The sequence below is a fragment of the Oncorhynchus clarkii genome, chromosome 12, assembly GCF_045791955.1.
Source record: "Oncorhynchus clarkii lewisi isolate Uvic-CL-2024 chromosome 12, UVic_Ocla_1.0, whole genome shotgun sequence".
In the NCBI taxonomy this organism is placed as follows: domain Eukaryota; kingdom Metazoa; phylum Chordata; class Actinopteri; order Salmoniformes; family Salmonidae; genus Oncorhynchus; species Oncorhynchus clarkii.
Genome location: NC_092158.1, coordinates 15,410,767 through 15,427,218, shown reverse-complemented (window position 1 = coordinate 15,427,218; position 16,452 = coordinate 15,410,767). Strand labels below are relative to the sequence as shown.

At 42.1% G+C, this 16,452-nt stretch overlaps 1 protein-coding gene across 1 annotated transcript; it reads left to right on the top strand.

The window, feature by feature from the left end:
* The first annotated feature begins 1,217 nt into the window (after positions 1–1,217).
* LOC139421883 (teratocarcinoma-derived growth factor 1) lies at positions 1,218–4,197 on the top strand. Its single transcript, XM_071173012.1, has 6 exons — positions 1,218–1,517; positions 1,642–1,691; positions 1,813–1,989; positions 2,499–2,613; positions 2,705–2,814; positions 3,409–4,197. Exons 1-6 carry the CDS (start codon positions 1,432–1,434, stop codon positions 3,510–3,512), a joined length of 642 nt encoding a protein of 213 aa, XP_071029113.1. The 5' UTR covers positions 1,218–1,431; the 3' UTR covers positions 3,513–4,197.
* The last annotated feature ends 12,255 nt before the right edge of the window (positions 4,198–16,452 follow it).

Genomic DNA, 16,452 nt, shown 5'->3' with positions numbered 1-16,452 from the left:
AACTTCTTTTGATTTCAATCAACAACCCCTAGTCCACTACTGGCCTACATGTAAATCAGTTGCTGGCTCAAAAATAAGTAGCCTTGAGTTATTAGTCCAAGGTTTAGTGGGGCATTAGGACTGCTATGAATGAGGCCCATTTGGCACGCTATTTTTGTTTTTAGCGCACTACCTTTCACCAGGACCATAAGGCTCTGGTAAAAAAAAATAATAATAATAATAGTGCACTTTATAGGGAATAGTATGCCATTTAGGATGTATGGAAAAAGGATAAGAAGGTGACCCTAGATGACCCCACAGAAAACTGTAATAGCAGTTCAAGTGCAGCCTAGTTGAAGCCATGTCTGAAACACTGAGCACAACTGAATGTTTCTCAGTAGACTGTTGTATGTGGGGGGTGGGATGGTGGGAGGGAGTAATGGTTTCTGACTGGTGCAGAAATGTTCTGAAATATTTATATATATCTCCAGCAAGCAATCATATACTATTGCATGAGATATAAAGATATAGGCCTATGATGGAATACAATTGTTGAGGAGGTCAGACCACTGTTTTCACCTAAGCACAAGTGGTGTGGCTTTTAGAAGCCAAGTTCCTCTGTGTGTGGGTGACTAGTATATATTTTGTGTGTGGGTGACTAGTATATATTTTGTGTGTGGGTGACTAGTATATATTTTGTGTGTGGGTGACTAGTATATATTTTGTGTGTGGGTGACTAGTATATATTTTGTGTGTGGGTGACTAGTATATATTTTGTGTGTGGGTGACTAGTATATATTTTGTGTGTGGGTGACTAGTATATATTTTGTGTGTGGGTGACTAGTATATATTTTGTGTGTGGGTGACTAGTATATATTTTGTGTGTGGGTGACTAGTATATATTTTGTGTGTGGGTGACTAGTATATATTTTGTGTGTGGGTGACTAGTATATATTTTGTGTGTGGGTGACTAGTATATATTTTGTGTGTGGGTGACTAGTATATATTTTTCTTATGCAGACCAAATCCTATTTTTCACCAACTACATTGTGTGCGCTCTGGGTGTTTCCAATGTGCGTGCTAGATTGTTTTGTTACATTACAAATCTCCGTCCTACATTATAATCAGCAACTCGAACTTTACCTTCACAGAGGAGCGCTCCGTCATTTGCATGTCGAGATTCCGGAGGTGGGTGTGATCTCATGTATGTGTATGGAACCGGAGGGGGCGGGGCAAATAGGTGCAAATTGACTGTCAGGGCCGGGTGTTTGAGTGAGGCCTTTCGGGAGGGTCGCCACAATATTGGATGCTTTTTTCCCCAGAGTATCGCCTCCTCTGGAATACAGAGCTTGATGACTTGGAACAGAAGAGAGGAGCAGTCGTTTGAGTATCACTTGCGAGCTAACTGTTTACTTTAGCCTGTTGCAATAGGCTTTAGAAGAAGCCTTCTGCATGCGAGTTTGTATTGTTAGCAAACTGGTGACTTTGGAAGTTCATTTTGTCCGGGAAAATAAAATGAATTTGAGTCAACTTTTCAGGTAAGTCTATGGATGGATTAATTGGTTAGGTCAAATGTTGTAATTTCTTTATTTTTTAAGTTAAAAAATGCCTACCGCCTAGATTTATTTTAACATGAAATATTTCCCTCTTCATGTATTTTAGGGTTTTGCTCTCGATAGTTGTTGCCTGCGAGGCCATTACAATTGGATCAGGTATGTCAATATGTTGCATCTGGCCCTCGCTTCGGCCATAGTTTACTCATCTGAAACGGCTTACACGTTATACCTAAATATTAACCTTCATTTATTTATCAAATGTTTTCTTATGTCCAAGGCTGTGAAGGAGTTGAATGCACCAAAACCATAGAGGTATTGACCAAAACGGTGGACTATGGAAAGCCGACCCAACACGCTGATTACCTGAATCAGTTCAATGAGATGAACTCTCCTACCGTGGACAGGAAACATCGCGATGCGGCCCCTGTCCTACCATTCATCGGCCTCACTGGAAGTAAGTTGGGCATTGATCGCGTAAAATGACTGAAATCAACCTCTCATGGCCTCCATAAACTCACAGCAATGAGCTTGACCTTGGGTGAATTAATTCTGCCTGTGTTGCTTTTTGTCACGCATTCGTCATCCTGCATCGACGTTTTGTTGTCTTATTTCACACAAACAAACGTAGGCCAAGTCTGTTTTTATTGCGCAGTGATTGAAAACATGGCTCTGTAGGAACGTGTTAACTGTGCTTCCAGTCAGCTGGACAGTGTTTTAGTCTTCAGGCTATGGCCATTTTAGTAGGCAAACATGGAACGTTGCAGATAACAATTTAATTAATAGAACCGACATGGTTACTTATTTTACATGTAGAGAGGCGTGTTTATTCTACTTGGTATATGTTCATTCTGATTGTTGCATAATGTTCTGAACACACCCTGGGGCTGAAGCCTGCGTGTAATACAACAACACTCCGAACATCCATATTAAACTTCTGCCCCATGTCCTTCTCTCATTTTAAAGGTGCAAAGCAGAGTCGTAACTGCTGTAAGAATGGAGGGACCTGCATCTTGGGAAGTTTTTGCGCATGCCCACCACATTTTACTGGCCGGAGCTGTGAATACGACGAACGAGTCAGGTAATTTCATTTAAGTTTGAAGTCTAAAAGTAATGTATCTGGCCTGTATTGACATGTATCTCTCTCTGCTCTGTCCCTTTTGTGCTTACAGGAGCTGTGGTGCCATTCCCCATGGGGTGTGGGTTCAGAAAGGCTGCTCATACTGCAGGTGTGGATATGGGGTCATGCACTGTTTTCCTCAGGTGTTCCACGAGGACTGTGGTGAGAATGCACTTTATGATACTTTGCTAGATGTTCTGCTTTTTCACTCTCCAAAATGTCACTCAAAAAGTGTCTGAATCCTTTTTTATCCTCTGATAAGAGGAAGATGTTGGGTATTAGCTAACATGTTTAACCTCCATCTTAGGTCTACTTACTCAAAAGCACCATTTGTCTCTGTTCATATCAGACCAGACTTGGTTTGTGTTGATAAAATAGGACTGGTCTACCGGGTGTCTTTTGCAAGGCCTTTGAGAGTAACATAGGGAAAGGTATTATCAGAGGTGGCACCAGTTTGGCTGTGAATGGGGGATGAGAAAACACATTTGCACCTCACTGGGCAGCAGAATGGGTTTCTGTAGATCATCACAGGCAGTGGCTCTGCCCTGAGAACCTACAAAAGATTATTCAGAGGCCAGGTTTTCAGGTCTGACGATGTGCCAACGGCCCCATTTCCCCGATTCACATTCCTCCATTTGTCAGTCCACTTTATTTGTGCTACAGTTCCTTCTTTCTCATCTCTTTCCATTTCAGTCTCCTTTTATTCATGATGTTTGCTGGGGGGTTCTCTCTCCCCCCCTCTCATTTTCCTTTCAGACGAGGACCAGGAAGTCCGCTGGTTTCATTCGCCGGGTGTCCGAATGCTGCAGACCAAGTACTTCCTGTGTCTAGGACTAATGTTTTTGGTTTTGTTTGCTTGAGAAGCTACGGGTGAATGAGACCCAATGGATTTCTGCCTCAAGGGCCTCATGAAATGACTCCTGTTTTTTGGGCGATGTACTGAAATGAAATTTCCTTCCAGTGGAAGTCTGAACTACAACTTGCTGTGTTAAAAGCAACTGTCGTGTAAATGTGAAGGACGCTGTACATAAGATTTTAATGGAAAATATTTGGTATTGTGCTTTTTATTCGCAATCTTTCTAGACTTGATGAATCTGTGTTTTGAACACGGCAATCATTCAACGTGTCCTGTGTTGAACTCTGTTTTACAAACGGAGTGTGATGACGTATGTTTGTTTCTGTTTGGTAGTACACATTGTGACCAATATTATTGCATTAACTGTTAAGTGTACTCTCAACAGAAACAAAGTGTCACTTTTGAACCAAGTTCTGTTTTAGTTATCTTATTGGTTGTATTTGCAGTTCAAACACCTGGTTGCTGTTCCTATTTACACGGACAGTTTGATAAAGCCGGAACGACCTGTGATTGTTGACCTATTTGCCCGTTTTCCCTTATCTAAAATAAACAATTAGACCCCTCAATCGATCACCAGTGTTGATGTTCCAAGTTGTTGTGTTAATAGTCATTGCTCTGGTCAAAGTTTTTTTCAATTGGCTGTGATGGGACTTGAATGTGTTCGTGTCATTAAAAATCTCAAAACGTGATATTGACTTTTATTTGTGCGTCCATATTATTTATCTGGTATGGATGATAAGGTTGCCAATAGCACATGTAGTTGGATAGTTTACCTATCTAGGTATAATTAACTGCCATAGTTATTTGTGGTGGATGTACAACAACAGATCAATTTAAATGATTCTATATGTTAGGATATGTGCAAACAGAGGTTTGGGACTCTTATTGGTCTATTAATTCATTTTAGTTCAACTGTCGTACCATACCAGAACCCAAGATAGAAGCTTGTTTTACTCCAATGTTTATAAATATACTATAGCCTCAAAACATGGTTAACACTATCATTTTATATAATGGTCAGTCCTTGCATCCATAGCTCGGTCTATGAATTTGAGTGGTTACATTTCTCCAGCCCCATCCTTCATTTCCTAAAACAGTGGGGGACAGTTATTTTGTTGTTTCAACTGCGGATTGCCCCTTTAATATATGATTCATGAGGCCGGATTTCAAAATGAAAAATATGTTTAAAGCATTCAATCTCATTTTTTAAGAGTGGCAATTACCACACATTTGAACAAAGTAACCTATTGATTGGTTTTGCAATGCAAATGCATTGTCTCCGTGAGCCAGGTCTAAAACACAATGACCACTCACAGCTCTATTTTGCTGTTTTATCTCTTTCCTAGATTCTACAAATCAGAACACAGATTAAATGGGGCGTTGAGTCGTGATGCACGGAGAAAGAATCAAGTAGACTTTCATATGACTGAAACTTGAATAGTCTCTGTGCTGCTTTCCCCATGTCAGGACTGAAGGTCCTCTTCCTGCTTCTCCACTCCACTGTAACAGACTGAACAGGTAGAGGTGTCAGCTGTTGAACACTCTTTAGAAATAGAAAGAGACGTAGCTAGAGCTCTTTTCTCTGGGGGGATTGGGTGTAACTGGCAGTAGTGGGAATTTCCTGATGGCTCCCAGCTCACTGATGGCTCTCCTTCCCTGGCTCTTCCTCTGTCTACCAGGTCAACTGGATGTTGGTTCAATCAGCCTCAGCCAGACAAACCCAAAACCACTGATGGCTCTCCCTGTGTAGTGTGTACCAGGTCTGAGTATACAGACAAACAGACAAGAAGGACAGACCCAAAATTAGGTTTGATTATACAATTGAAAGTTGGCTCAGACAGCCTCAGATCAGAAGAACCCAAAACCACTAACGGCTCTCCCTGTGTAGTGTGTACCATGTGAGTATACAACTGAATGTTGCATCAGACGAACCCAAAACCAGATGATGATCATAAGAGAGCCTTCCAATCACCATCAAAACCCAAATGGCAGTGAAATTAAAGTGTATTGCTTCGTCAATACCAGACAACAAGTAACTGCACATTTCTGTGCTAAAACAGCATCTGTATTTATTTTCTTAGTGACAAGGGTCAGTTTCTCTGAGACAGATTAGACCCAGTCCTGGGCTGAAAAGCATTTGAGAAAGGATCTGAGAAACTGGCCCTGTAGAGCAATGGAGATTCACACATATAAATTGACATGTTGGTGTTGACATATGGTGTTGCCTTTCTATGTATGTGATTATAGGATTGAGTTGCTGGTAAAGAGATGGTAGCTAACTGCCCTGGACTAATCCCTCTATCCAACACAGTGATTTATTGAGCTGCTCCTGTCTGTCTGTGTGAGCTTCCACTAGCCTGGCTGGCTGCCTGTTTGCCTCTGCTCCTGCCCCTCTCTCTCTCTTTCTTTTCCCCCGTCTCTGCTCCCGGTCCTCCTGGCTCTCCTTGTCCCCAACCAATGCCTGCTGACCCCGGGAGGGTATAGAAGCTCAATACCCAGCAGTCTCTGGATCAGTCTAGATAGGTCCTGACTAGATCTCATAAGAGGATAACACTTTCTCTCTATTGTGGCCTTCAACTATCCCCACAAACATCCTTACAAACGCCTCACTATTTTAACGAAGTCTGGTCTTCATAATGGAGATGGCGTCGTCACAGCTGATCCAGATAAAATGGGATTTCCAGTGAACCAATAGTAGTGAGCTTCCGCAAGGCTGGCGAGGAGGACCCCCACAGTTCAGAACAAGACTTTAATCCATGGTACTTCCTCAGAGATAATGTCTTTCCTCTAGTCTATTTCCTGCATCCCACTGGCATGCTGGGCCTGATTCAATGACCCTACACGCAATCATGAGATGATTCTGAGAAGCTCTGAGATTAGATGAGGTGTGTGCATGACTGTGCGTGTGTGTGTTTGTGTGTGTGCATGCAGTAAATGTTGTGGTGGGATGTACCAGTATGTTTGGGAAGTGAAAATCCACTGTTGAGCTTGTAACGGATTGAAGTTGCCTAGGATTACACCCAGGACACTTTGCAATCCTATGTAGATGGAGTCATGCATGGGCAGACTGATCTCTCTCCTGTTCACTCAAAATCATCCCAGGCAGGGGGGTTTCCACAGTGTAAACACTTGTGGAAATACATTTTATTCAAGAATTCACATGATCCATTAAATCAATATAGCATTTTACAGTTGAGATGTGATCTGCACACTGGTTTATGAAAGTCAGAAACATCTACTTGTCCAAAGAGAATTGCAATTTTTGTGTATGATATCTTGATTATTTCATAACCCCAAAGCAGCCTGCACTAAATTTCCCATTAGATCTCAACAACCTTCAGATCTCCCTACGTTGTATCCCTCCTTACCTGGTGTTTGTATGGTGTTTTATTCCTAGAGCATGCGGAATGAGAAGGAAAGAAAGGAAGGAATATATGTGTATGTTATTGTTACCTATGATCATCAACTGTCAATTTACACAATCATTTATGTCACATTTTATACATTTTCTAGTACTCTTATAAATATGCATACAAGCAACGAAGCACAAACTTCTTGACTTCCACTGGAAGGTCTGAATCCTATTTTCTCTCACTTTTCTGAGACAGTTGAAGGAGTTATTTCTGGAAGAGAGACGGTCCTATCTGGACTTGATAAGACAACAAGAAAGATGCTTCTGTATCATGTCTGTAAGTGGACACCCTCAGTCAGTCGGCCTGGACTCAGCGCTTCAAGTAGCTGAAGTCTAATTTGTGCTAATCTCGGTTGGGGTTTTCTCCTGAATTTAGCTGCCCTCCTCCAACCTCGCCTTAAAAGAATCGTGAAATTATCTATTTTTCGTCTTTGGTATGGTGAATTAATACAGGCCCTAACTGGTTCTAATTCAGTCCTCATTATATTTTCTTGCAAAACTTGCAAAAGCACATCAGACTTTTTGACATTCAAAAGCAAAAATTCCCCATTAACTAATTCATGCATCTCTTTTAAGTTTTAATGTGGTTTTAATGGATCCATTTATGAGAGAAAATGGGTAGTCTGAAGCTCTCAAGAAGTTCACTACCTCTCTCTCTGACTCTCTTTCTTTCTCTCCATGTCTCTCTTTCTCTCTCTCACCCTGTCTCTCTATCTATCTGACTCTCTCTCCCTGTCTCTCTTTCTCTCTCTCACCCGGTCTCTCTGAGTCTGTTTCTCTCTCTCCATGTCTCTCTTTCTCTCTCTCCCTGTCTCTCTTTCTCTCTCTCCCTGTCTCCCGTTCTCTCTCTCCTTGTCTCTCGTTCTCTCACTCCCTGCCTCTCTCTCTCTCCATGTCTCTCTCTCTCTCTCTCCCTCTCTCTCTCTCTCCCTGCCTCTCTCTCTGTCTCTCTCACTCCCTGCCTCTCTTTCTCTCCCTGTCTCTCTTTCTCTCTCTCCCTGTCTCTCGTTCTCTCACTGCCTGCCTCTCTCTGTGTCTCTCTCTCTCCCTGTCTCTCTCTCTCTCTCTCTCCCTGTCTCTCTCTCTCCCTGTCTTCCCCCCAGCCCTTCTCCCCCTCCCTACTCACTCTCTCTTTCTGGGAGGATCAGAGTGTCCATCCATTGTGACAGAATGACAGTGGTGAATGTATCTGTTCTGTGGCAGTAAACAGAGGGAGAGCTGGGTAAACAGACAGCCTGGCAGCCAGGGGCTGGGATGGGGCTGGCCGATGGAAGTTCATCAGGCTCAGGCCCAGGGTCTGAAAGTGTGTCACAAATGGCACCCTATTCCCTATATAGTGCACTACTTTTGACCTGGGTGCATAGGGTTTTGGTCAAAAATAGCGCACTACATAGGCATTAGGGTAATATGTAAGCAATAGGGTGATATTTGGGACGCACATTGAGTCGGCCCAAGGAATCTAAACAACACAAGGGGGATAGAGGGTGGGATAGCAGGGGAGTGCGGTCTGACTTACACCCACACAACAGACAACACTATACATCACACTGGCAGGGGATGTATTTACAGTTAACAAACTGGGGGGGGGGGGGGGGGGGGTTAGAGAGAGAGGGGAAAGAGTTTTGTTTTATTTTTATTTAACCTTTATTTATCCAGGCGAGTCATTTAAGAACAAATGATTATTTATAATGATGGACGGACTAGTGAAGACTGGGGTGGCAGGTAGCCTAGTGGTTAGAGCGTTGGACTAGTAACCAGCAGGTAGCCTAGTGGTTAGAGCGTTGGACTAGTAACCAGCAGGTAGCCTAGTGGTTAGAGCGTTGGACTAGTAACCAGCAGGTAGCCTAGTGGTTAGAGCGTTGGACTAGTAACTAGCAGGTAGCCTAGTGGTTAGAGCGTTGGACTAGTAACCAGCAGGTAGCCTAGTGGTTAGAGCATTGGACTAGTAACCAGCAGGTAGCCTAGTGGTTAGAGCGTTGGACTAGTAACCAGCAGGTAGCCTAGTGGTTAGAGCATTGGACTAGTAACCAGCAGGTAGCCTAGTGGTTAGAGCATTGGACTAGTAATCGAAAGGTTGCAAGATTGAATCCCTGAGCTGACAAGGTAAAAATCTCTCGTTCATCCCCTGAACAAGGCCCACTGTTCCTAGGCTGTCATTGTAAATAAGAATTTGTTCTTAACTGACTTGCCTAGTTAAATAAAGGTACAATTAAAAATAAGTGCTGTGCAAATAAGAGAAAGAGAGCACAGTTCTGAGAACCATATGTTTCTTAGAGAATGGTGCAGGATACCCAACTAGCTCATAATATTCTAATAACCATGTGTTTCTTAGAGAATGGTGCAGGATACCCAACTAGCTCATAATATTCTAATAACCATGTGTTTCTCAGGTGGGAATTTCAGTACTGCAGCATAACGTTTCCTCGTTGTTCTATTTAAAGTCATGTTCTCAGAACATTAAGAAAACTTTCCATAAAAACCACATGAAAACATTAGTAATGTTCTAAGAATGTTATTTTAAAACATACACATTCACTTCTCTCTGTCCTCTATCTCTCTGTTCTCTATCTCTCTGTCCTCTATCTCTCTGTCCTCTATTATCTAAGGGTGTTCAGGATAAGTAAAAAATAAAGAAAAAGAACATGGCCTGCTCCATCCTGGTGGCGTAGTGCACTAATTCTGTGGATAGAGAACAGAAGGTCATAGGTTTGAATCTCACTGACACCGTGTTTAATGCCTAATCAAAATCATTTCCCTGTGTCCTATCTGTGCTTAGAGTTCTAAACAGTTAACCTAAGCTAGCAGTGTTATTTAAAGTCTTATTGCAACATGTTCTCATAACTTTTTTTACCTTCAAATAAGTTATCAGTTTAAACCTTCCGGGAAAACTTTCAGGGAATGCAGCTGCATTCTCAGAACCTCCCGGCAGCTGTTTAGAACTCTAAGCACAGATAGGACACAGGGAAATTATTTTGACGTTCAGTTTTACCAGGGGGAAAACATTCCCATTACCAAAGGGAAAACAAGAACGTACGTTCCCACGACGTCCATGGAACCAAATGTGCTAGCTGGGAGAGGAATGGCTAACCTGCAATGAAATGAAACACTTTTCCAGGATACTGTACTGGAATCTGTTTATGACCCCCCCCCCCCCCCCCTCTCTTCCTCTCCCTTTCCTCTGGTATCTGAGGGTGATGTCCTTATCTGTGAGGGTCTTGAGGGGTCCAGGCCAGACCCTGGTAATACTCCTCCCCAGGGCCATCTGGTTTCCTTCTAAACACACATTCAGGTTCTGTAATTGAATCCAAACCAAGCCATTTTTATTTTCATTCCGTCCTAACCTTAGAATGTTCAACTTGTTTTGTTTGATTTCCATCTGCCCTCTCATGAGGAACAGCAGCTGCTCTAAAATAAAACATTTCCTGTTGGCCAATCATTTCCATAAGAGAGTAGACCGTGTTTGATTATATGTGACAAAAGGGCCATGTACTGTCAGGTAATAAAGAGACCTGTGGGTAAGAAGGTAGATGGGAATGGAATGAGAAAGGGCAGTTGTTTGAACTTGAAACTATCTGCAAAAAGTCACTACTGCAACAACAAAATAAGCAACTTAAGTAGTACACACTCATCAACATCTACTTCAGAAGGACAACTTTCTTCAACAAGAGTTTATCTCTTTCAAGCAACAGACTCCTAACAGGTCAAATGGTAATTGAAACGGATATGGTATAAACGAAAAAAGCACAAGCATCCCTTTTGAAATTGGTTTGATGCACTGTGAGCCAGAAATGGCAACAGTAATTATACGAGCTACCCTCCTTTCTCTAACAGCACACTCCCCAAAGACCTGAGACATTTACATTATTTAAGAGGGGTCCTGTCTCTGCGACCTGAAGTCATTAAGAGAGAGAGACGTAGAGGGGGAGAGAGAGAGAGATAGTTTATTTATTTTCCCTTTAGTACTTTAACTATTAGCACATATGACATTTTAAAGTCTTTATTCTTTCTGAACTTTTGTGAGTGTAATGTTTACTGTTCATTTTTATTATATTTTTTGTTTATTATCTACTTCACTTGCATTTGCAATGCTAACTTGTGTTTCCCATGCCAATAAAGCCCTTAAATTTAATTGAAATTGCTAGAGTGAGAGTGAGAGTGAGAAAGAGAGAGAGAGAGAGAGAGAGAGAGAGAGAGAGTGAGAGTGAGAGACCTGTTGCCACAAGAAAAGGGCAACCAGTGAAGAACAAACACCATTGTAAATACCTCCCATATTTATGCAAATGTATTTTCCCTTGTGTACCCTTAACCATTTGCACATCGTTATAACACGGTATATATACGTAATATAACATTTGTAATGTCTTTATTGTTTTGAAACTTCTGTATGTGTAATGTTTACTGTTCATTTTTATTGTTTATTTCATTTTGTATATCATCTACTTCACTTGCTTTGGCAATGTTAACACATGTTTCCCATTTCAATAAAGCCCCTTGAATTGAATTGAATTGAATTAAATTAAATTAAATTAAATTGAATTGAATTGAGAGAGAGAGAGAGAGAGAGAGAGAGAGAGAGAGAGAGAGAGACAGAAAGTGACAGAAAGAGAGACAGAGAGAGAGAGAGAGAGAGAGACAGAAAGTGACAGAAAGAGAGACAGAGAGAGAGAGAGAGAGAGAGACAGAAAGTGACAGAAAGAGAGACAGAGAGAGAGAGAGAGAGAGAGAGACAGAAAGTGACAGAAAGAGAGACAGAGAGAGAGAGACAGAAAGTGACAGAAAGAGAGACAGAGAGAGAGAGAGAGAGAGACAGAAAGTGACAGAAAGAGAGACAGAGAGAGAGAAAGAAAAGGAGAGAGAGAGAGAGAGAGAGAGAGAGTGGCTAGGCTGAGAAACTCTCTTTCTCTCGTTGACTCCCTCTCTCCTCACCCTCACGCTCTCCCTCTGCCCTATGGTTATTACTACAACACAGAGCCAGGTTGGGGTTTCCAGCTGAAGTCTTTGGCTGTGTAATTATCCCAGACTTAGTAGTCTCAAAACCATCTCAAAACCTTAGTAGACCCTAGGCAACAGTGACTAGGGTCTACTTTCAATGACTCTTTTGGCAACTTTGATGAAGGAAAAAAAAAATGTTTGGCTTGGGCAACTTTCCCAACAAATCACGAGGCAAACATGCCAGAAAGTCGTAATTCGAAACCAACATTTTCTGACAAAAACTTTTGCAGGAGTTTTAGTTGAGGTAGTTGATGCAAACTAGTCACTTATGTAATGCACTCATTAAAAATAACGTCTGTGATCTCCTTGCTAGCTACTATTTTGTATTTGATTTAAGCAGATAAGGTACACTACCGTTCAAAAGTTTGGGGTCACTTAGAAATGTCCTTGTTTTTGAAAGAAAAGCACATTTTCTGTACATTAAAATAACATCAAATGTATCAGAAATACAGTGTAGACATTTTTAACATTCTAAATTACTATTATAGCTGGAAACGGATTAGTTTTAATGGAATATCTACATAGGCGTACAGAGGCCCATTATCAGTGTTCCAATGGCACGTTGTGTTAGCTAATCCAAGATCAACAGTGAAGAGGAGACTCCGGGATGCTGGCCTTCTAGGCAGAGTTCCTCTGTCCAGTGTCTGTGTTATTTTGCCCAGCTTAATCTTTTGTTTTAATTGGCCAGTCTGAGAAATTGCTTTTTCTTTGCAACTCTGCCTAGAAGGCCAGCATCCCGGAGTCGCCTCTTCACTGTTGACGTTGAGACTGGTGTTTTGCCGTTACTATTTAATGAAGCTGCCAATTGAAGACTTGTGAGGAGTCTGTTTCTCAAACTAGACACTTTAATGTACTTGTCCTCTTGCTAGGTTGTGCACCGGGGCCCCCCACTCCTCTTTCTATTCTGGTTAGGGACAGTTTGCGCTGTTCTGTGAAGGGAGTAGTACACAGGCGTTGTACGAGATCTTCAGTTTCTTGGCAAATTCTCGCATGGAATAGCCTTAATTTCTCAGAACAACAATAGACTGACGAGTTTCAGAATAAATAATTTTGTTGTTGGCCATTTTGAGCCTGTAATCAAACCCACAAATGCTGTTGTTCCAGATACTCATCTACTCTAAAGAAGGCCAGTTTTATTGCTTATTTAATCAGAACTACAGTTTTCAGCTGTGCTAACATAATTGCAAAAGGGTTTTCTAATGATCAATTAGCTTTTTAAAATGATAAACTTGGATTAGCTAACACAACGGGCCATTGGATGGTTGCTGATAATGGGCCTCTGTACGCCTATGTAGATATTCCATTAAAACATCTGCCGTTTCCAGCTACAATAGTCATTTACAACATTAACAATGTCTACACTGTATTTCTGATCAATTTGATGTTAATTTAATGGACAAGAAATGTGCTTTTCTTTCAAAAACAAGGACATTTCTAAGTGACCCGAAACTTTTTAACGGTAGTGTAGGTAGTGACATAGTTCCTCTATGCTTAAAGAGTCTGTGATTGTAACATTAGGTTACCCCTAAAAATTGTGAAAGACTCCAGCCACCCCAGTCATAGACTGTTCTCTCTGCTACCGCAAGGCAAGCGGTACCGGAGCGCCAAGTCTAGGTCCAAGAGGCTTCTAAACAGCTTCTACCCCATAGCCATATGACTCCTGAACAGCTAATCAAATGGCTACCCAGACTATTTTCATTGCCCCCCTCTTCTAAGCTGCTGCTACTCTCTGTTTTTATCTATGCATAGCCACTTTAATAACTCTACCTACATGTACATATTACCTCAATTACCTCGACACCGGTACCACATGTACAGTGCCTTGCGAAAGTATCTACAATGGAATGGTTCAAAAATAAACATATCCAGGTGTTAGAATGGCCAATCGAGAATCTGTGGAAAGAACTGAAAACTGCTGTTCACAAATGCTCTCCATCCAACCTCACTGAGCTCGAGCTGTTTTGCAAGGAGGAATGGGAAAAAATGTCAGTCTCTCGATGTGCAAAACTAATAGAGACATACCCCAAGCGACTTACAGCTGTAATCGCAGCAAAAGGTGGCGCTACAAAGTATTAACTTAAGGGGGCTGAATAATTTTTCACGCTCAATTTTTCTGTTTTTGATTTGTTAAAAAAGTTTGAAATATCCAATAAATGTTGTTCCACTTCATGATTGTGTCCCACTTGTTGTTGATTCTTCACAAAAAAATACAGTTTTATATCTTTATGTTTGAAGCCTGAAATGTGGCAAAAGGTCGCAAAGTTCAAGGGGGCCGAATACTTTCGCAAGGCACTGTATATAGCCCTGCTATTGTTATTTACTGCTGCTCTTTAATTATTTGTTATTCTTATCTCTTACTTTTTTTTAGGTATTTTCTGAAAACTGCATTGTTGGTTAAGGACTTGTAAGTAAGCATTTCACTGTCACCTACACCTGTTGTATTCGGTGCATGTGACAAACACAATTTGGTTTGATTTGAGATTATAGGAGTTTATTATTCACATGCACAGGGTCGCAGATGTAATCGCAGGGTACACTGAAATTCTAACGCTCCGAGCTCCAACAGTGCTGGTCAAAAAAAGAAAAGTGAATGAGACATTAATAATAATAATAATAATATACACATTTACAACTGTAGCAATGATAAATATTAATTGAGGGGTGGGGGCAGGGTAAGTGTCCGTTGTGGGGGTAGATAGTCCGGGGGGCAGACGGGGAACAGGAGAACAGGTAGCTAGCTTTCTAGTCGTGGATATACAGGGAGTACAGGAGGGGACTGAGGACGCACCTTTGTGGGACCCTCGTGTTGAGGATCAGTGTGGAGGAGGAAATGTTGCCTACCTTCACCACCTGGAGGCGTCCAGTCAGGAAGTCCATGACCCAGTTGCATAGGGAGGAGTTCAGTCCCAGGGTCATGCGCTTTGTGATGAGTTTAGAGGGCGCTATGGTATTGAAGGCCGAGCTGTAGTCGAACAGCATCCTCACGTACATCATCCTGTACGCATTTATTTTGTCCAAGTGGGTGAGGGCAGAGTGCAGTGCAACTGTTGCCTAGGGTCGGGTTTTTGAGACTAGCCAATTAGTGAGTGAATCAGAGATGTGGCAATGCAACGTTTACTCCGTTCGCAGGCAGACAACAACCACTCTCACTACCCTTGTCTCCTCTCCCTGTGGATCTGCATTCCAATTTAAATGAGCACCTTCACTTTTTCCCTTCACTTGGAGTGAGTCCTCCAGTGAGTCCTCAGTGCTAGAGGCATCACTACAGACACCTTGGTTCGAATCCAGGCTGTAACACAACCGGTCGTGATCGGAAGTCCCATAGGGCGGAGCACAATTGGCCCAGCATTGTCCGGGTTTGGCCGGTGTAGGCCGTCGTTGTAAATAAGAATTTGTTCTTTAACTGACTTGCCTACTTGAATAAAGGGTAAATAAAACAATTATAGTGACGCATCTATGATGTTTCCCAGAGGAAGCCTTTCCCAAACGAGGGAAGCGGAGAGGAGGTAAGAGGTTGCAAGTACAGTAGATTGGGGCACGCCTTAGCTCCACTTCTATTGAGGTATTACTACCCTCTGCCTGTCCTCCTCAGTTCCTACAGAGGTGTGATGCAGGCCTCCACTCTTGACTCCGGGCATCCTACCAGGGACGTATAAGAGACTTATGAAAGGCATGGTGTTTAAGGGGGATTTTCACTACAAATGCCATTAGTGATACTGATTAATAAGGAGATTATGCAGTCTGAAGCTTTGTCCCAAATGGCACCCTATTCCCTAGTATATATTGCACTACCTTTAACCAGAGCCCTATAGGGAATAGGCTGCCATTTGGGACACAGTTGAGGATTTAAGACTTCCACTTGGAAAGAACATAGGAACTTTGGGCTCGATTCAATCCGTACACTCTTACAAAAAAAGGTGCTATCTATAACTTAAGGGTTCTTGAAGAACCCTTTTTGGTTCCAGGTAGAACCCTTTACACAGAGTTCTAAACTCAGCAAAAAAGAAACGTCCCTTTTTCAGAACCCTGTCATTCAAAAATAAATCATAAAAATCCAAATAACTTCACAGATCTTCATTGTAAAGGGTTTAAACACTGTTTCCCATGCTTGTTCAATGAACCATAAACAATTAATGAACATGCACCTGTGGAACTGTCGTTAAGGCATGAAAACTTAGGACACTAAAGAGGCCTTTCTACTGACTTTGAAAAACACCAAAAGAAAGATGCCCAGGGTCCCTGCTCATCTGCGTGAATGTGCATAAGGCATGCTGCAAGGAGGCATGAGTACTGCAGATGTGGCCAGGGCAATAAATTGCAATGTCCGTACTGTGAGACGCCTAAGACAGCGCCACAGGGAGACAGGACGGACAGCTGATCGTCCTCGCAGTGGCAGACCAAGTGTAACAACACCTGCACAGGAACAGTACATCCGAACATCACACCTGCGGGACAGGTACAGGATAGCAACAACAACTGCCCCAGGTACACCAGGAATGCACAATCCCTCCATCAGTGCTCAGACTGTCCACAATAGGCT

Coding starts and splice junctions, on each gene's coding strand:
- LOC139421883 (XM_071173012.1), top strand. CDS start 1,432: ATGCGAGTTTGTATTGTTAGCAAACTGGTGACTTTGGAAGTTCATTTT. Junction 1,518..1,641: donor AATTTGAGTCAACTTTTCAG/GTAAGTCTATGG, acceptor CATGTATTTTAG/GGTTTTGCTCTCGATAGTTG. Junction 2,815..3,408: donor GGTGTTCCACGAGGACTGTG/GTGAGAATGCAC, acceptor TTTTCCTTTCAG/ACGAGGACCAGGAAGTCCGC.